The 20,370-nt window shown below is 44.9% G+C and overlaps 1 protein-coding gene and 1 non-coding gene across 2 annotated transcripts; one reads left to right on the top strand and one right to left on the bottom strand.

The window, feature by feature from the left end:
* Positions 1 to 4,609: 4,609 nt before the first annotated feature.
* On the bottom strand, positions 4,610 to 4,681 carry Trnah-gug (transfer RNA histidin (anticodon GUG)). Its single transcript has one exon. It is a non-coding gene; the product is annotated as a tRNA-His (tRNA).
* A 6,904-nt stretch (positions 4,682 to 11,585) lies between these two features.
* On the top strand, positions 11,586 to 19,695 carry LOC125953541 (gastrula zinc finger protein XlCGF8.2DB-like). The gene is made up of 3 exons (XM_049683165.1): positions 11,586 to 11,605; positions 18,577 to 18,673; positions 18,757 to 19,695. The coding sequence occupies exons 1-3, from the start codon at positions 11,586 to 11,588 to the stop codon at positions 19,693 to 19,695; spliced, it is 1,056 nt and encodes a 351-aa protein (XP_049539122.1).
* The last annotated feature ends 675 nt before the right edge of the window (positions 19,696 to 20,370 follow it).

Below are 20,370 nucleotides of genomic sequence, written 5' to 3'. Positions count from 1 at the left end.
AAATCGATAGTAATAAAAGGATGAGTTTCCCATTATCGACTGGGTGACAAATTTACATCAAATTTTTTTAGTCAGAATCAGTAAGATAGGGGAACGGTGATGAAAATTCCACTCCGAAGCGCTGGCGCCATTTTGCAATGTAACATTAGCCACGGTTTCCGCACGAGGGAATTGAACGAAGGGAAATATGGTTGATCGAGGGCAAAATAAAATGTAACGCAAATCTGGCGTAGCGCGACGGATTGGTAGACAATTCTAATATTTTCTCTATAAACGAGGGGTACACGCGTGGCGAAGGGATGAGCCAGCCAGGAACGCCATTCAGCCGGGCGTGGCATATTAATCACCTTATCCTAGCGCTGTAACCGGTCCACATCCTATCCCGGAAGCGAGAAAGAAGATCCGGATTTTATTTTTCCCAGAGGGAACAAAATATTAAATCCATAAAGCCACTACAAAGGGGTTCCATTCCATGGTTTCCACCTGGTGCGCGAAAGCAACCATCAAATATCATATTTAAAATCCGGAGCAGCACATCGGCCCGCCTGTGTGTACTGGAGCCGTCGCACAGGACACGGCATGGCAATATGGGCTAATTAATTGCATCACTAGGCGACGACGAACTGACGAGACTGAGCTCGATATCTTTTATCAAGAATCCTAGAGAGGCGTGTGAAGTGAACCATACTGCAGGTGCCCAGCGTGTTGATTATGGTTTTTACATGCTAATTGTAATTGACATTTTGAATGCCCTTTTACTTGTTAATGCCATTAAAGGCGCACGTTTGAAGTTGTTCACTTGGAATGAAAGATTGTATGTGTCTGAGAATTGATGTGATTTGATGTGATTGAAAATGATATCCCCATCAATTAACCTATTTAATCTATAAAATATTTAGACTTTGAAAACATTCTTCTTTTTCATCATCATCATCATCATCATTATCTTCTTCTTTGTCTTCTTTTTCCTGCATATCTGTTATCCTACTCCTCAATAAACAGCATACTAATACAGTTAAATGACTTATGATTGTTTCAAATTTGATTGATACATAAATTATATAGCACCGGCAATCATAAGCACGTTACAAGATAATTTACAAGACCGCATAGTCGGAGTATAACCGTTCAGCTTCAGCCTTAATACTTCCGGCGTGCGATCAATCCTCCCGGGACAGCCAGTTCATTAAACACTCAATCGTTTCATCCCACCCTGTATCTGACAGAAGTCATTTCCGAACGAGCAGCTTAGGCCATAGGTTGCCTCCTGCATCTCCATTTCCAAAGTGTGCCAACACTCGAAGCGACAAAAGCAGTCGCCCACCACGAGACGCGATGGAAAATCCTCCGAGAGTGGGTTTTTAATTTGTTTCCCCCCGGCTCATGTCGTTCTTTTTACACACCTCCCAACGGGTCCTTTCTGGATGATGTTCACCGACGCCAGAAGAGGCCTGGTACCGCCTTATCGCTGCAGGATCATAACCATGTCCGGATGGTCTCGGAGGCCGTTAATGCCATTGTTTACCACGGGTGCACGGCCGCAAAACCATCGGTGCTGAGTGGAATGGAATGGGTTCGGTGTGGCCACGTGGCCAGACCGTCGGATGTGGAAGTGTGTGGGCTTGTTTTTGTCACTGCGATTCCGCGTAAGGAGCTTATCCGATGCCCATTTCAGCCGCCGCTCGTGATGGTTTGATATCAATTCGCATCCGCTCGTTGGATGGCGATTTTCCGTGTAAAAATAATCGCTTTGTTTGAGCCGAAAACAAATGTAACTCTAATTGTAAGATAAGCATTCAATTCAGTGGCAATTGGGCGCCGTATTATGAGTAGAATATTTTTTTGGTTTTGATATTAGTCTTTTCGCGCGTTCTAAAACGTGTCCGGGTAGAAATTCGGAAACTATAATTTCAGATTTTTAGGCAGTTAGTAAGTTCTTATAAGCATTTAAATATGATAGGTTTTCTTTATTAAGTCAGAAAATTTCTTTATTTTCGTGGTAATGTGTTAGGAATTAATACTTTTATAGCCAGTATCAGTTTTGTAATACTTCAATAAATTCTTTTCATCTCAACACAAATCGCGAAATATCATGCAGAAATTCAAACACCGTCCATCTCCGTCTCTATCAATAAAGAAACAAATTTAGAATCTTTTAAATCGACGAAACATTCAGCAAGATCATCATGCTGGTTTCTTTTATAACGCTACAACCTTTGCTTACTCTTGTGGACGGAAATTCTAGCAGACGCCCTAGCCATTGAAAAGTAAACATCCTTAACATTCTTCTCATCCCAGCAAGCGAAAGGACGGCTGCTGTGGTTTTTCCCGCTGTCTCTGTTAAGGAACAGTGTGAGTGAACGAGGCCGTCCTCGACCACAGCCTACTCAAACATTCCCAGAGCGGTATTATGTTTCCACTATTTACACATCAATTAATTCGAATAATGACTTCTTCCGATTGCTCTGCCGCCTGTCCGCGGGACACCATTATGAAGAAGCAGCAGCAAAAGGACACGCAGCCCAGGCCCTCGTTAGAAATGGGCAATGAGGCTGATGGTTCGGAGCTCGAGTATCTCTGAGAGGGCCAACTGAAACGAACAACAGCTGAATCAACTCTTGCCAGAAGAGGTCTGTCGTTTGGGTTGCAAAAAAAAAGATCTGACCCCAAATCGATGCTCGCAAATGAAGTGATCCTGTACCTAACATTGCACATTCTCAGCTCATTATTGCATTCGCTAGATTTTTTCCCTTTTTGCAATTATATAACCGTGGCTTTGTAATCGATTGATCGTCTTTGCCACAGATTATGCGGCAATTGTGCAGTTGCATACCATGAAATTGGGTTTTGGGATTGGCGTATTACTGATCATCTGGCGGAAAAAGGTGGCAGTAGATGAAGGTATAAAACCTCAGAAATACCAACACCGGTACGTCTTTGAGAAATTGTAGATGATTTGTAATCCTTAAGTGCTTTTGCTGTTACCAGACGATATCTCTATTGAAGGGTTGAGTTAATTGCGATGCCTGATATACTTTATTCAGGAAGATCACCATTTATATCAATTAATATTTCAAACATTTAAGGTAACAATGTGACGATTGTATAACTTTAAATATTTTATTACAGGTAGTTATTATTTATGCATTTTTTTTATTTATGGAAGATATTCCTTATAATATGTTAACTAATGAAGTGCTAGTAAGCTTGCTTCTACAATCTTCATCAATAAGTTGGGCTTGAGAAAACAAATAGAAAACCGTTCGAGATGTAAGTTTTTCCCCGATTAAGGATGTATTAGATGGCTTTCTAAACATATTTAACCCTCCAATACGATAATTTCACTTCAGATGTAAATGCTTTTATCCATATCTAAATCCTCAAAACTCTTTGAGTGGATTACGGACAGGTATTAGCACTAATTGATAAGTTCTACTAATATGTGCCAAAGGGCACTATTTATTATTCTACCGTCGCTACTAAAGCCAACCAGCCAAAAGTCCCAACGCTAGTGGCAACTCCTTAGGCAACGACACATCGGTAGCGTGACAGTCAACACCCGCACGTCCACCCACGGCATGACACCTTCATCGCTTTGCCGAGGGCTATGTCAAGGCTTATGCACAATCGTGCTTCAGTACATTAGGGAAATTAGACTTTTCTTGTGACATATTCGCTCCTCTCCCTCTTTTAGCCGCTAGTCATGCTTAATTCCAATACCGTACATCACCCGAGGGGAGGGATGTGATATTGTCTGTTGGCTCGGTTACCAGGACACCTGCAACCGGAACTGTGACCGTCTTGGCGAAGAGAAATGGAGAAAAATCCTTTGAAGCAGCAGAGATAGATAGTAGCGACAACAATGGCATCATCTTTTTATCTCAGAAAACTCATTCCAACGGGACGAGTATTTTCACTCAGCAATTTGCTAGCAACGCATCTTCACGTCATAATCATTAGCAGCAGCCGGGGTGAGGTGGTCCTTTGCTGTTGAAGTCAGCATGGCTTCAGCGACTGATGCCGCAAGCGGTAACGCAAGAGCACCATTCGTGTGTTGTTGATCACCACGTTTTGACAAGGAAAATAAATTGGAAAAGGCCTTGCACGTGGAGCAGCGCACAAGCGGAGCACAACAACCGTCGGCATCGGTTCCTCCCGGTATGCAAACGAGATTCCATGGTTCAAGTCTGCGACAGAACCCCTGGGTGGGATAATAAATAACAAGGTTATGGCGGAACGTTAGGCACGGATGGGTTGCTAACGTGCACGGATGAGCTTCGCTTAGCCAAAGGATCAATCCGCTCCCCCTGAGCGGGTGGATCGAAAAGTCCTGTCTCCTTCCTTTTTTTGGGGGATATACCATGATGTTTAGCTTCAATTCGAATTGGTTAACATTTGGTTTTAACTGCTTTAGTTGTGGCTGTGTGTAGTTTATTGGAGCGAATGTACAACTCTTACAAATGTAATTGTAATATAAAAGATGATCTACTTCCTCTCCCCGACTATCCTCCGTGACAGTGTTTGGAGAGCAGCAGCAGGAAGGAAGAATAATCCCATCATCCATGGACTACTATTCTTTCCCTTTCTGGCTTCTTGCTGCTATATACACTGCCGTGACCAGGATTCGAACCTGGGTTACTACGGCCACAACGTAGGGTCCTAACCACTAGACGATCACGGCTACGGATGGGGGCTTGTTTTGAGCACACAACGTTAAAATTCGGATCAAAGTAAGGCCAATTACAGACCCCAAGTCAACGCTCCAAAGTGAAAGTACCGCAGAGTGAGGGAGCAAAGCAAACGATGCAAGTGTTTCATTGGTGGGGTGTTTCTTGTGTCTCTCTTTGGGCTTTTTTTTCGATCCAACATGAGGTAGCACACCGCAAAGACCCCATGCAGTCTGTGGTGTTGTAAGAGGTATAGTGTACCCCAGAAAAAAATCTTTCTACTTAATGTCGAACATTACAACATTTTATTTCCGTTCATGTCGATGGAACCATATCTTATCGTCCTCCTGGCGATGCTGGCCTAAAAGAGAAACTCCAAATACTGAAAGAAGGACCATTAAAGACTAGTAACTATTCAACCGGCCCTTTCCGCGCACCAGACCGTCTCCCTTTACCGGGGGACCCGTCGAAAAGCGTCCAGGCGACAGCAGCATAGAAGCTTTCGCAGATTACGCTTACGCGAGACCCTCCAGCGAACCCTCTTGCCCAGGACATATTTTCCTGTTTTTCCGAGGGCGTGGTTTCCGTCGGGTTGCGTTTTCTGGAAAAGCTCGACGAGTCGACGAGAAAACTCGCACTCTACGGAGAACTGCAGCGTGCATACGCCCGATGGCCCGATGACGCGACGTCCTCATCTGTTCCGCGGTTAGAGGGATCTCGCTATTATGAGAACGGTAAAAGCTGCAACAGGCGCAATTCGATGCAGCATGTGAAATGGAGCTGCAATTGCAGCATTTCCATTCCGCCCGGTTGGGAGGGTAACCGGGAAAACCATATCGTGTTTTCATGCGTGGATGGTGGGCGATGGAAATGGCAGACAGAAACGAAAACATCAATAAATCAGCACGAATATTCGATAATTCCTTTAGCCGGGCAGTGAGCTGGATGTCTGTTATTTAGCTGACCGCACCAGAGGGCACGAATTCGCGTAGAGCAGGCAAGGCCAATGCCAATTTTCGCCCGACTGGTTATTGATTATTGTTCACGCCTCATTACGATAATTGGATTCTTTTCACGAACCGATGAGTACTCGTGCGACGCAAACTGCAGACAGAGAGTTATCTGAACAGCAACTCGTTTTTGTGATAAACATTATCAACAACTTCCAACTGAAGCACGCGGTTTATCGAAATGAAGGAGATCGTTTTGGCTATCACATTTCGCCCTCTGTATTGTAAGGATCCCGAATGGTACCCAGACACAAACGTAAAAGTTAATCAGTGAAGTACCACCACCAGCAACACAATAGCGAGCTAATCAAATCATCCGATACCAATGCGGTGCAGCATACACGGTGAACAAACATTGCCCGGGGCGTTCTGCTATTTCTCGCGAGTGCCCAAACCGCGTAAGCAACAACGCGAATGAGGAAACTCCTGGACGAACTTCCATTTTCCAGTCCAACGTCCTACGTCCTATGAATTTAAATCCGTTACTAGAATGCTCGCCGTACGGCGTGCGGCAGTAAATGAAGCGACCTGAAATGCTGGCCAATCCGTTACTGCCACCAGTTCGCGGTGTCCTGGTGACGTCGCGCCGGAGCGAACTATACACATCAGCGAAAATTGCGCTTCCATCAATCAACCGCGCTGGTCAGGCCGTTGGTTGATTGCGAACTGCAGATGGAAACATGGTAGGAAAAAAAGAAAAATGGCCAAAAACAACAGGAACAACCGGCGTGATTCTTTCCCGGAAAAAGCAAACAACTTTCCAAATTAATAGTAAATATACTGTTGCATGCTAGTTACCATGGTGTGTGGCTGAAAGGGCTGCCATGACCACGGGGCCTTGTTGATCCTTTTTTTTTTTGTTTTAAGCTCATTGGTCTCACTCCTCACCGTGGCTCTGGCGAAGAGACTGATTGACGTTTTAGGCCCGGTGAGTCGGTTGGGCCGACATCTTTCGGGGGAGAAAAGGGCGAATCCGGATTCTGGTGGCTAGCCGGGGTGGGGAGAGGTGTTTTTTTTTTTGCAAAAACATCCGCACCCCGAACCATGTGGGGAGTCCGTGGCCGCATGTCGAGTTCTATGCGCATTTTTCACCCACAGCTACGAGCTGTCGAAAAACCGAAGAGCGATCCCCTGGCACCGTCCTAGAAAGGAAATGAGAACGAGATAGAGAGCGCTGTTGATAGGCACCGAAAGGAAAATAACTCGAAGGCAGTTTAAATTTAATTATAAATTGTTGTTTTTCTTCCCGGAGGATGAGCTTCTCGCAGCCGTCATTCAACCGGCGGTAACGGCGTGCAGCAGCAGAGGCAGCAGCAGCAGAGGCAGCAGCACCAGCACAGAGCTATGATCCGTGACGGAACCGTGTGGTGCTCCCGGGTCACGGTGGCAGGAACGATTTGAGAACGATTGCAGCATACGTTACGGCAATCCAGGATGGCAATCGAGTGCACATCCTTCATAGGTAGATGGCCTGGGAATGGATCCTTGGGCGCAAAACAGCAACCCGACGTATGTGGCGATGATCACGATGCCGATGATGTTTGTCTTAATCTTTTACGGTACCATGCGTGCTGGTGGAGTGGGATGGGTGATTCTATTTTTCCTGTTTTTCACAACATAACAACATAAGACAACACGGCTTTCGCAAGCAAAAATAGGCTTACCTCCGATAACAAGCTATCGTTGCTTGAGTAAGTGAACGAACGTACAACTGGAATAGACAAGAATCTAGTTATTAGTCAAAACGTATTTTTATGATAGTAAATTTGAATGTTTTGTTTTTGTGCTTTGAAAGGCAATGGCGCGGAATTTGGAATTAAATCTTGTTTTTTTTTTCGTAATGAAAAAGGATTCTTTAGTAGATTCTTTCGGCTCATTAGTCAGAAAGCATATAATTATGTTCTGCAATGATTTTTGTACATTTCCAGGCACACACCGATCATTGCGGTCGTATATTTGTTTTGATCATCCGCATTGAATATTCATACGGTATGATTACAGTATTCATTGGTGTACTGGATATTCATAGCAATGGCTCATGACAAGCATCGTCACAGAATACCGTAGGAAAACATGATCTCCACATTGAATCATAATATGATGGCATTCGTGCTTGATTAATTTTAAGCGCTTTTTTGTAAAAGTAACGCGGTTAGTAATAATGAGTAGCTAGCAATGAAATGCTTTAACTGAAAACGGCATTTCAACCGATGGAGAATTAACTGACATCAAAGAAACTATCGACCAGAACGGTCTACCTAAAGCTGCGATGAATAATCAGTTGACACTTTGCTCTAGGAAGCCACTAAAAAGGACATAAATTACAAAAACAACTTCTACTGACTTCTCGGAACGCGCAACACATGTGCGTGTTACTCGTTCGAAGGGCTTACAGTGTGAAAAGTGGCTTAGATTCTCGGAAAACAATCATTAAACTACTAGTAGGATTAACATCAAATCGCATTTTTATACGTGTTTCAGGTGTGAATTCCAAAAACAGTATACTCAGTAAATGCACGCCGCAGTATGTTTTTCTGGCCTTTTTCTTTTTGATAAATATGTGAGTCCATAGCTTGATTTTTAATTAAAATATATTCTTCATACGACATGGCGTCGAATAAAAAATCGTATCAATAAACTACACAAAACATAAAAGGTGCCAAATGTTCGGAACGATGCTTTTGCTGGATTTGTTTTATTCTGTTCACAAAAAATTCTAGTATCACAATGTGGGATTTATGTTTTCACCAAATCCAAATTAATCCCTGGCAATGGTTTATTGGTTGCATTTATCAGAAAATTTAAGCAAATTTTGGATCTTTAGAACAATTGGGATTGTAAAACATGAATCCTGACGTTTGAGCATATTATACTGGATGTTTGTTTTATGATTTTGTGCATCGTTTAGTGAAACGGCAAAGAGCTGATGTCAGTTGTCCGGTAAATGAAGATGTAAAGTTCAATAAAATGACAACAGGATCTCTCGGTTCACCTAGCTTCGAAATGGCGTGCATTCCGATTCATACGCTTATCGACGGGGATTATCAGCAGCAAGCACGGCGATTACGCTAAACAGATATCATATAAGCGGGATCATCATTCGCGGTAATTCTCCAAAAATCAACCCCCGTCGGTTGCTGCCAGGTCCGAAAGCCGTTATGGCCCTCAGTTCAGCTGAAATATGCAAAAGGACTCCAAAAAAATAATGAAACAAAAAGAGAAAAATCAACCAGCCCACCAAAGTCCAGGAATGTGCTCGCTTCTCACCAGGGTGCGATCGATAGCAGCAGCAACAGCGATTTATGCGATTTCCGATGCCCGCTCCATGCAACCCACGTGAAAACCCCCCCTCCATTTCCAGTGAAACATAGAATCAATAGATACACACACGCACACATACGAGCCCACATGCCTACATAACAGATAGCGCCCCCGTCATCGGAAAAGCGGAAGATCGGATCCTCTCCCATTGGCCAGGGTCTCTAATCGGTTAATAAGGTTACGATTGGAGAGAGAGAAGGAGTGTCGAAGGGTGGGGGATCCCAGCAGAGGGTACATAAGCGTGGACCCAGGACTTTCGCTGGTTGGTGACCGAACGATCACACGATGATAACGACCGAGGACGAAGCCTCCGAGTCCCGAATAAACCAGTGGATGCGAGTGGAAATCGAACGAGCAACACACATACACTCTCCACTCTAAATACATTAACTAACATCGACGGGACTAAGGGGGTGGGAGCCACCCACCAAAGGGCGCACGGAAGAGAAAGAGCGAGAGAGGCATTGTGTGAGGAAGGTTCGGGGGTGGGAGGGCAGATCGGAAAATCGGGGATTAGTGTGTTTTTCTTGGCATTTAGCCAATCGCTTTTCCGATAAATGAGCTCGCCCCCTTTTGTCCTTTCTGTCCTTCGGTGTATCGCTGGTTTGCCGGCCATATCGTTGCGACGACCTCGTAACGCGCATGGCCGTGGCCGTGCTTGGCCGGTTGCTATACGAAGATGACGAGTGCGAGTGCGAGTGCGAGTGAGCGCAAGGACAGGAGAGCGAGCGAGAGCGAATGTGTGACGCACCAAGGATGCTCCGGTTCGCGTGCGCACCACGCGCATTATCTCTGCCGGGCACCTGGCGGATGTCTCACTCCGGCAATGGCGACCGTTGTTCGGTGTCTCCGTAGCGTTGCTTCCGGTTCGCGGACTACTTGGATGCCTATCTCGTTCTCGTTCTCGCTGACCGCTGACTTTTGCTGCTGCTATGTATCGACGAGCAGCAGCCATCGAGCGACCGAGGAACATCCTTCTTAAGACGAAGAGGAACCTCCTTATCGTCGTCGTCGTCGTCTTCTTCTTCTTCTTGTTCTTGGCACACTCTTGGCCGGAACTCTACATAATCCTTCTAATGTTTCTAAGCTCTAACGACAAGCCACGTAGCTTCGGTATACTCACAGGACACTTGATTGGTGCTGTCGTCATTTCCCCCAAGACCATTTCTTCATTCGTCCATATTTCCTGTGCATCAATGGGGCATCGAAACAGCGTGGAGCTTCTCCGGAGCTCCGGAAGCCCAAGGTACGAAATCATATTTGGGAAAAATAAATAATCGCTTATGTGCCGCGATACCCTTCCCTGCGCCCGCGCCTAACCCCTGGACCTGGGAGAATTGGGAAAATGAAATCTAAATAAAAAAAAAATCGGTTGACGCGGTGCGTTGACGCAGATTCGGCCTATAGCATAAGAGAGAGATAGAGAGAGTAAGAGAGAGCCTCAGAGAGAGGGGGTAGGTGTGCTCGTGGCACCATCGTTCGCGGATTATGTGCGGATCAGTGTCCGCGACAAGCGAATGACGACGGCAACGACGAGTCAGCACTTCCCTTCCTTGTCCGGTGAACCGATTCCATCCATCCATCCCGAATCGGCCAAAGGTGCACACACACACACAGGCGCGTGTGCGAGAGCTCTAAATTTGTTTACATTATGCTTCGCCCCGGTGCCATCACTTCCCGGTTCAGCAGATTCAGAGATTGTGGACGAGGAGTGGAGGCTACAGGCCACAGCACATCCATCACAGCGCCAGACCAGCATCAGGTCAGCAGGCTTCGTCAGGAACTGCGAGCATTGCTGCAGTTCACTTTCGAACGGACTGTCGGCTAGGTTAGATCGGTACCGGCAGGGACACACTTCCCGGTTCATATAGGGACATCATCCGTCGGACACACCTGCCCGGAACGCACGGGACGGTAAAGGGAATAGGCAATCGTAATTTAAAAGGTTCTCTTTACTCGATGTGTTCGATCTTAAGCGGTTTAGAAGTTTCCAACCCAAATGTATCCAAGGGATGCGATCCGTGAATGCCAAAGGACACACGGATTCTAGAGAAGAATCGGTGCCTGGTAAGAGGTGCCCCGGTTGGAAAGTGCCCTAGCGTGTGCGTCGTATCTGTCCTGTGCTTTGTCCTTAATTGATCGTGCTTGTTGACTAGAGGACTGGAGGTACCCGGAAAGGGCGATTAACTGCGATAACAATACGACGTAAGCCGTATCCGTTAAACGGTTCTCCGTACACACACACGCACACGCACATAGACATATCCTTTCAAGGTTCAAGCAAGGACACTTGGTGAGGGACACGATCGGGCAGCAAGCTGAGGTGACTCCGGTGACGGTACTTCAAGTACTACGTCGAGATACGGTGTGCGTGTGTGCTTTCCGGTGGGATTTGGTGGAACCGAAAATTCGAATAAACAAACCGGAACAATACGGAATACGGAAGCCCTAAGAAAGGAGGGACCGGGAAAGTGCTAGTGCCAAAGTGGTGTATCGTGTGGCGCTATTCGAGAATCCAGAAGGTCTACTCGTGCCGGTTTTTGCTGCCCAGATGATTCCGATTCACGGGGTGGAGTGTGATCTCACGATGGACTGGGATATCGACATGTAAGTAGATTGGGCTATTGGTTGCTCTAGTTTGCTTCCTAACGACCGTATTTTGATGTGGGAGAGGTTTGCAAAAAGAAATCGGTTTTATGTCCTTTTGAAACGGAATCGAAGCAAATTGAGGTCAAACACGGTGAAAGATGATACATGGTGTTCCATATTTGGGTTGCCTTTCAGAGCTTTAATTTGGTTTTGTCTGCTTTATATTAAAATGTGTTTTATATTCAAATTAACTAGACCAAGATACTTGTAAAAATGGCTAAAAGGAATTATTTGGGCTTATGCGTAATTTAAAATTAATTTCAAGTATTTATCTGACTGCGTATTTTGTTATAGAAACAAGAAGTTTTATCAGATAAAAAATCATGAAATAATTTTGATAACGATCAACATTCATAAACATTTGATTCGAAAGGAATATGAACACGTAAACACTGAAACTAACTAAGGAAATTATATACCGAAAAACTAATCGAAAAAAATGGACAAATAAAAAACGTTCATATGTTCCAAACTAGGTCAAAACACTGTTTAAGAAATTGCATTACTCAACAGCTTAACAATTGGGTTTTCATTAGCCCACAAGATAGATTTGGTATTCAAGAGCAATTCCATCATTCCCCTCCAATCACTGCTTAGCCACAAAACCAACAAAGCCGTAGTCGATTTGGCGTTAAATTTGGGTAGATCTAGAATTTCACTTAAAGTAAACACACATGCATACATACGCACACGTCCCGGCCCCGTTTTTGGTCCTTACTGTTTTGTTAGCAAACTAGAACATAGAAATCGAGAAGGTAAATAGAGCAACACTTCCTTCTAACTTACAATTGCATCTCCCTATCCCCGGCACAGCTTTAACTTTGATGGTTTCGACGAGCGGGAACTGGACCTCAGCATCCGTTCCATTCTGCTGGACGAATCGGTCGGCAGCACAATGCTCCCGAGCATTGATCAAACAGCGCTGGCCTCCTGGCCGGAACTACTTTCGACCCTTCCGGGCGACCAGCAGCAACAGCAACAGCAACAACAGCAGCAGCAGCAGCCGTCACCACATCATGCAGCCTCCACCACATACCGGAAGCCATCGAACTGCACGTAAGTACGCGCACCTTACACCATCCCGGGAAATCTCGTCCTGCAGAAGAGTCCCTGACTAAGTGGAGTGGTGGACAGGCTAGGGATTAAGCAATTACTTTCAAACCATTTGCGGTGGATAAATACGCACGTTGACAATTCACGAGTGAAACCCTTCGTCCCATCCCCGGGGGTCCGGGGGCATAAGTAACTATTGTTCCACACGCCTAGCATTGCCAAAACATTGCCTCGGATTAGTTCCGTCTTCTGTGGGCGTGCTAGCTACTAGTCCTGCGACATGTGTATGCCCGAGAGAAGTGTAAATGTTGACGTAAGGCTTCTCGAACGTAATGTCATTTATGGGACTCCGATTGCTGAAGGATAAGATTCGCTATCGATATGGTAGTTAGCTTTGACAATCCCAGCTTCGGCAAACATGGATCCTATTGCCATTCGCTCCCACAGTCTTCATGACTGGGACATCCGATTAAATGATTTAAAAGGGGATTTCAGTGCTTCGGGAATGCTATGGAATCGCGTCTGCAATTTCTGAGTATGTTTTCGTTGGCTTCTTTTAAAAGTTATGAATACGGAATGAAAAATGGAACTAACCATCCGACTATCAGCCAGAAATGGTTGAAGTTCAGCAAAAACAACGTATGAATCCCTAAAACGGCGCTTTGCTTTTTTTCAACAACGCACTCTAGACAAACTCTTTTCGAAATTCGCGGGTTACCCATTCGCCAATCCGCAAAAGGGTCTGGTGCACGCGTGTGAAGTTGAAAGGATTCGTTGCTTGTATGACGGCGAAAACCACGGAATCCTGGTTATCTGTTTCGCTGCAGTCATCTGGGAACCAGTGGTTTGAAAATGGTGTACGATAGCGAAAAGCTTCGCTTTCGAAAAGTGAGTTACACCGTAAACGGAGATGGTAGTTTCGATAAAAAGAGTTTCTGTAAAACCAAATATTTAAATTCGCCCTCCGCTGCGTTTTTGTCAGATGATAGTAGAATATGATTGTGATGAAAAGCAGAAGTAGAATCAAAGATAAGTTCTCTTTTAGCTTGTAAAGCACTATTTTAAATCGTCTGAAGATTAAACAGAGTTTTCGATACGTTTGTATCTTTTTTGGACCTCGTTTAGTATAAAAATTAATGGCAAAGCTCAGTGGCTTGGAAAAGAAGACCGCGTTCGACACCGACTTTAACCGACTTAAATTATCAATGTGTGATAAATAGTACCATTCTGTAGCGAGCTAAACTCGAAATACGTTCGGATTTTTACGCGAACAACGGTAGAATGTTATTGACACTCATTCTAAATAGTTGTTGGTTGGGAAAATAAAAAAATGTTTTGTTGTTTGGAAGCAAATTTTAATAGGGGAATCTAGATTTTGATGAAATGAACTGGATTTATTTAACAAAATCGTAGATATTTGAGTCACCTATATTACATTGTTATTCTAAGGACACAGTTGGCTTAGCTTGATTGCTTCAAATGCAGCCTCTTGATGCAAATAGCAAACAATTACAAAGAATCACAGAACACCATCATTGTCAATCAATCATCCCCGATCCTGAAACGAATGCAACAAATGATAACCAATTAAGAAATCTAGACGATTAACTCCCGTGGTTGACCCATGGAAATGATCAGAAAAGGTCCTTGTCGAACCACTTCAAACTTAAAGCTCATTAATTTCACGCCCCATTGCTACGTGCCCCGTAACGAAGCTGCTTAACGGATAGCAAATGAGCAATATGCTGCCAACATTATTGGCCTTTGTCCTTTGTCGTTCTATTCAGACTACCATACCTGAGGCGTAGCATCATACTTGCTATGGGCGTTTGGATGCACCGTTGGATGCAACGAAATCTCGACTCAGCATCCTCTTCGCCCGAGGGTCCTTCAGGAGAGACCCCGAAAGATCCGGTCCGGCATACCTACCTACGGTTGAGTAGCTCCGGGCGCTGTGAGTGAAACTTTGTTGTTCCTGCAACTCATAATCCAGCTTGGCCCGTTAGCCCGTTGCAGAAAGCCGTTCCACAAAGCCAATGTGAAGGCATGGCAGCCCTCACATGCGTCACATCATCATCATCATCATCATCAAAGATTCACCAGCGAACATTTGCCACAGGCTCTACCTTACGGTGCCATTTCGCTGGATCAACTTCCGCATTTGGCTGTTCCTTTCAGGTTTAACCAAGCCACGGAGCACGAGCACACACACTTGGAACGTAAACAAAACTTTGCACAAAACTCAATCACGACGTTGTTCCAGTTATCCGATACTCGCCCCACCTACTCTCTCGGGAATGTTGGCATAAGCGCCCATCCTACCGGCGAAACAATGGACATCGAACAGTTTCTGTTTCTTCTTTGGGTTTGGGCCGGGGGAAAGTTTGCTAAAACAATCGAACGCTCAACTGGTAAAGTTTTATTATTTGTTGCATTTTTAATGACCGACAGAAGTGAATTGCGAGCGAGTACGGTGAGAAGATTGGAGTTTGGAGGATGAAAAGCTAACGTCGGCCGTTGAGTTTACAGGATTTAGCTCGGATCGATGGTTGCCAAGGCAGGGATCGCCGTCATGGCAGAAACTATGTCAAATCAATCCGATCGATTTGGAAGGAACACATTTGAGCTACAGGACCAAACTTATACTGCTACATCAGACCTAGAGACCGGGGAGATGGTTGAAATTGACATTAATTGACGATTGATTGATTGATTTGTCTCAAATTAGTAATATTTAGATAATAAATGTAAAATAAAAATTTTATTTTCTTTTGCAAAGAGAGTGTTATTTAACAGTTTACCTTAAACTACTATTAAATATAGGGGATAAATGGACTGTTTGCCGGTTTTTTGATTCCTTGATTCATCTAACAAGCCATCAGAAACAGCTTATTCCCCGTAAACGGGTTGAGAAAAATGTTACATCTTTCCGACATGATTCATAATTTACAATCTGTAATCACTTTTAAATCTACAAACAACAATCTCAATAACATTTTGGGCATCTCGTAGGAGCGAGAATACCCCTCAAAATATTCGTAAAAAAAAGAAATGCGAGTCAAACCAATCGCAGCCGCGTGCCTTTGAAGTCATGGCGTGGAGCAAAAAAAGTGGCGCGAAAATCATTCTCAGTGGTCCGCATAAATCGGAACTGATACACTTGGGCCAATAATCTTACGTAAGTTGTTTGAGGTTTCACCTGCCGAACGCCAGCTACTGATAATTAACTCGCGATGCCCTAGTGAATGGTCCGGAAAATTTGCTTGCAAAGTATAAGCGTACAAAAGTTCTTTATTTCTACCAGCTTCACTCAGCTTCTGAGCGATCCGGGGTGCTAAGACGGGTGGCAATAGGAAATGAGAAAAAAAAGATTTTTCCCCACTCCCAAGACGAAACGTTGTTGCTCGGAATCGATCGCAATTCTGTTACGCTTTTTTCTTCTATTGCATAAGAAGGAGAAAACGCGGAAAAGTGCGAAGCCATATACAATCTCTGTAAAAGGAAAAGAAAAACGCCAATGTTGATGAGGGAGTTTTAATTCTTAGATTACGTAGCCCTTCGGTGTGAGGCAGAGGAAGAGTTTTCCGGGTCAGCCTTTGTCGAAAGGTGGAAAAAAGGTTAACCCACCGAACACAGAAACTCAAACAGATGCGTTTCGCTAAATTAAAAGATGAGGGAATACAACAGCCGCCCGCGCACTCCCGTTCCTCGCGATGCAAATAGAACGGAATTCGAGACGAATTCGTCACTTGGGGAAGCTACTACTGACGCACCTTTCGGGGCAGGGTTGTCCGCGGTCTGCGATTTGCAAGTTTAATGGTACCCGCGATTGTCGGGCCTAGAAAACGGGGAAATTAGGAGTGTACCGTGTTGGCGGTAGTAGCACGCCGTAGCGGGAAGTAAAAACAATGCGTCCATGCCAAGGCCCCACCGTGCTCTAGTGCAAATAATTATCGCTATTTGCATAGGCACTCGCGTAAGGAAACAAACGAATCGCGAATCGCAGTCGCGGAGTTACGGTGAACCTTTGGTTTTTGCCATTTTACCGGACGCGAACGTGCATAATGGATGAGTGGTGCGGTGTAGGTGCCTCACTAAAAGCTGCTCCTTTCCGGTCCGGATGCGGAGTAAAATATATTTATATATATTTACATTGGACCGCGGATCCGGAAATGTAGCGCAACGAAAAGTTTTTCCACTAAATAAATAGCGCCAAAACGCAATGCGGGAGGGTAAAGGATTGTTTTAGTTGGGTGTTAATTTAGAAAACGGTGCTTAATTATGTATGCTATAGTGCATGGAAAATCTAATCGAAGCGTAGTGCATAGAGTCCGATTTAGTTAGTGAAGGTAACCTGGTAGTGAATTCGCTTGATTGAGCAATTTGTAGCAGTGCTAATAGAATTCCAAATTATCCAGCCAGCATTTCGGTTACTTTCAAAAAGCATAAAATTTAAAGCATAGAATAGCAATTCAATTCTTCGATCTTTAGAATGATGCTGCATTTTGATTGCTAGTTCGTTTAATTCGCATAATAACGGATCGATCTCAACCATCATAATGTTAATTCAATCATATAACTTTAATCAAAATTGTATCACCCCCAGAATCATGCACCAATTTTTGCTTACTAAAATTTGAAATACCTTTTTGGTTTCAGAATTTGTGAAATCAAATTATTTTTTGCCTGGTATTTGTGTGTTCTAAAACTACAAACTGGCGACAATAATTTTGTTTGCTTGAGTCAAGCACCAGTTTAAAGTGAATATAGCGGATTTATTTTATAACACTGTTTTATCAAACGCACGGAAAGTTTGGTTTACAAAATCCATAAATTTGATTTAATCAACCAATGGGGTGTATGGGAAATGGACACAAAATGCGCATGCTCTGATTTACAAGTAAATTAAATATATATAAATTTATTACGATAAATTTAAAATAAACAAGAAAAATAGTAATTTATCATCGCAAGAGGTTTAACAACAGTATTTATACGGAACTTTAAAGTGCATAAAAAACTGCGATAAAATTGCAGCAACATTTAAAGGACATGCGTCCAGGTTAGACGATCCATCCGACGGCAAAAGAGAGCCCCACGTACCGAATGAATGTCTTCTCAATTTGAATCTCAATCTGTTTCTTTGGCAAACAAATTACAATACACTTGAAGGGATTCCTTTCTGAAGCGTTTATACACCGGGAGCAGGAGAAGGAGAGTCTATTGAAACGTTACACACCAGCATGGCACCAGCATTCCCCAGATTCTTATCACCAAACCATCACCATCGCGATAAGTCACCTTCGGGAGCGGCGCCACGGAAGAGCGGAAAAAGTCATTCCCTCGTAAAAGATTCTACCGCCAGGCAATCAAGGACATTTCCAAAAAGGGATTCCCCTGATAGTCACTTCTCCCGTCAGGGAGGGAAAAACTCAAACCGACCCCGGGATACCGGAGAGCATCCTGAAAGGGGCGTTACCGTTCATTCATCGGCCAATGCGCCAATCGACCAATCGACGAAGTTCGGGAGGGTTATCTAAGAGGAGTGTTTGGAAAAAGGACCCAGCGACAAAAAAAAAAAGGATACGCAGAACAGAGCCACATGGATTGAAGACATAATGGTGGGGTGGAGCGCGCTCGGAGTTGCTGGGAATTTCTATATTGCTTTTGAGGGAATCGCACGGAACGGATCATCACCGTCCGCCGCGTGCCATTAGTTCGAGGGAATTTGCAACCGCAAGTGGTCGCGGTTGCGGTCGCGAGTTTGCGTTCGAAGTTTAAAATAAGAGTGCGTTCGCTTGTTGATTAGATTTGGCAAACACTTAATGATCACAATTTAATTCAGTATTGTATATTGTTTCTCATCTCACCAACAGTACCGCAGTGATGGCCGAGCAGGATGATAGTGACCAGGATTCGGGCCATGCCAGTGATGAGGTGAGCCAAGCCTACTCCGATACATCGTTCATTGAGGTAGGATTGGGTCGTAGTCGCCCTAGCATCCCGTAATGGTTGCTAACGTTTTCCGATTCCTTTCTTATCTCTCTTCAATACAGGAAATCATGTTCGTCGCTTCAGCAGCGCACGAAGGTGGTAGTGACGCAGAGAACGATGCACCGATAGCTCGCTGTATCTTCGAGGAGGACCAGCAGAAGGAAGCCACCGACGGTGAATCCTTTAACGAGCGTGCCACATCGCAACAACACCCAAATGGCGAATGGTGGTGTGAGGTTTGTGGCAAGACACAGAACCGAAACCGTCGTCGGTGTGAAACGTGTCACCGGCATCGTCAACGTCACTCGGTGGCTGGCCATCAGCAGTCCTTCAGCTGTTCACACTGTGGCAAACAGTTCCGGCGCCGGTTAGCACTCACGTGTCATCTGCGGGTGCACACGGGCGAGAGGCCGTTCCGGTGCGAGGTATGTGAACGATCGTTCAGCCTCCGGTCTACGCTGGCTGCCCACCGAAAACTGCACGGTGGCAGCGACGGTGGACCGGCGTTGCAGTGTGAAACGTGTGGCCGAATCTTTACGCAACCGAGTGCTCTGTCCAGCCATCGGCAGCTGCATGCCTCGGTACGGCCGCATTGCTGTGGGCTCTGTGGAAAGGAGTTTGTCCGTCTGCATGCGCTCAAGATCCATATACTGAGCCACTCGAACGAGCGACCGTACGGGTGTGAAGAGTGCGGTAAAACGTTTGCCGAAAAGCACGTGCTCGTACGCCACCGGAAGACGCACAGTGGTGAGCGGCCGTACGGGTGTGCGGTGTGCGGGAAGTCGTTCAAGGAGCGGTACGATCTGTTGCGTCACTCGCTTATCCACAGTGGCCAACGGCCCCACAAGTGCACGGTGTGTTCGAAAAGTTTCGTCCAGTCGAACGCACTCGCCAAACACCGGAAGTGCCACGAGCGCAATGCTGTTGCTGTTGGGGCCTCCACCGGACGGGGACCTTCGGAGATGTACGCGGGGCACGCCGAGAGTGCCAAGTGCTGTTAGGGATTCTGCTGCGGGTGCCAAGTTCTCAGCCTTCAAAAGGACAGGACAGGGCAAGCAGGACATCGTCTCGCGTTGCAACGCTTCGAATCTTCTGTGTCCTTCAAAATTGATGTTAGAGTAGGGTAGTTGTTGCAGAATGTTGACGCTATTGGAGGAGTTTGTGTAAAATAAATGGTTAAGTGTTTGAACAAATGTTACGCTACGAGTTGCGTCCAGTAAAAGGCGTCGATAAGCAATTGATTTAGATTTTCTGTTAATCCACCAGGTACAAGTATGCAGGAGTATTTGCCGGTTCTACTGAAAGAAAGCTGCAAATTGAAACAAAGCACAGAAATGTTGTCGTTGCGGCATCTATGCGCCACATTGCATTAAGATTTATCCAATTAAAAAGGGGCGCGTTCCTCACGACAGAAGGGACCTTACGTCTACATTTAGTTAATGTTAATGCGTTATTACCTGTGATTGATTGATAGCCAGCACACCGCAACCTCATGTCCTCACGGCACCGGCTTCGCGCACTCGGAATCAACATGCACTTCAACTTTCGCTGTAATGCAATGCAGTTCGTATTTTAGAACCTTAATACAGCGATGCTTTGTTTAAGATTTTTAAAAGCTTTTGTTCACCTATGCGAACATAAATAAATCCACTAGTGGATGCAACACACTTTCACCT

The sequence above is a fragment of the Anopheles darlingi genome, chromosome 3 (genome assembly GCF_943734745.1).
Source record: "Anopheles darlingi chromosome 3, idAnoDarlMG_H_01, whole genome shotgun sequence".
NCBI lineage: Eukaryota > Metazoa > Arthropoda > Insecta > Diptera > Culicidae > Anopheles > Anopheles darlingi.
The sequence above is the reverse complement of the archived record's forward strand: the minus strand, read 5'-3'. Positions and strand labels throughout refer to the sequence as shown.

Excerpts from the sequence above, each read along its gene's own strand:
- LOC125953541 (XM_049683165.1), top strand. The coding sequence starts at position 11,586 with ATGGACTGGGATATCGACAT. Across the intron at positions 11,606-18,576 it reads ATGGACTGGGATATCGACAT|TACCGCAGTGATGGCCGAGC; the intron begins GTAAGTAGATTG and ends TCTCACCAACAG. Across the intron at positions 18,674-18,756 it reads CCGATACATCGTTCATTGAG|GAAATCATGTTCGTCGCTTC; the intron begins GTAGGATTGGGT and ends TCTTCAATACAG.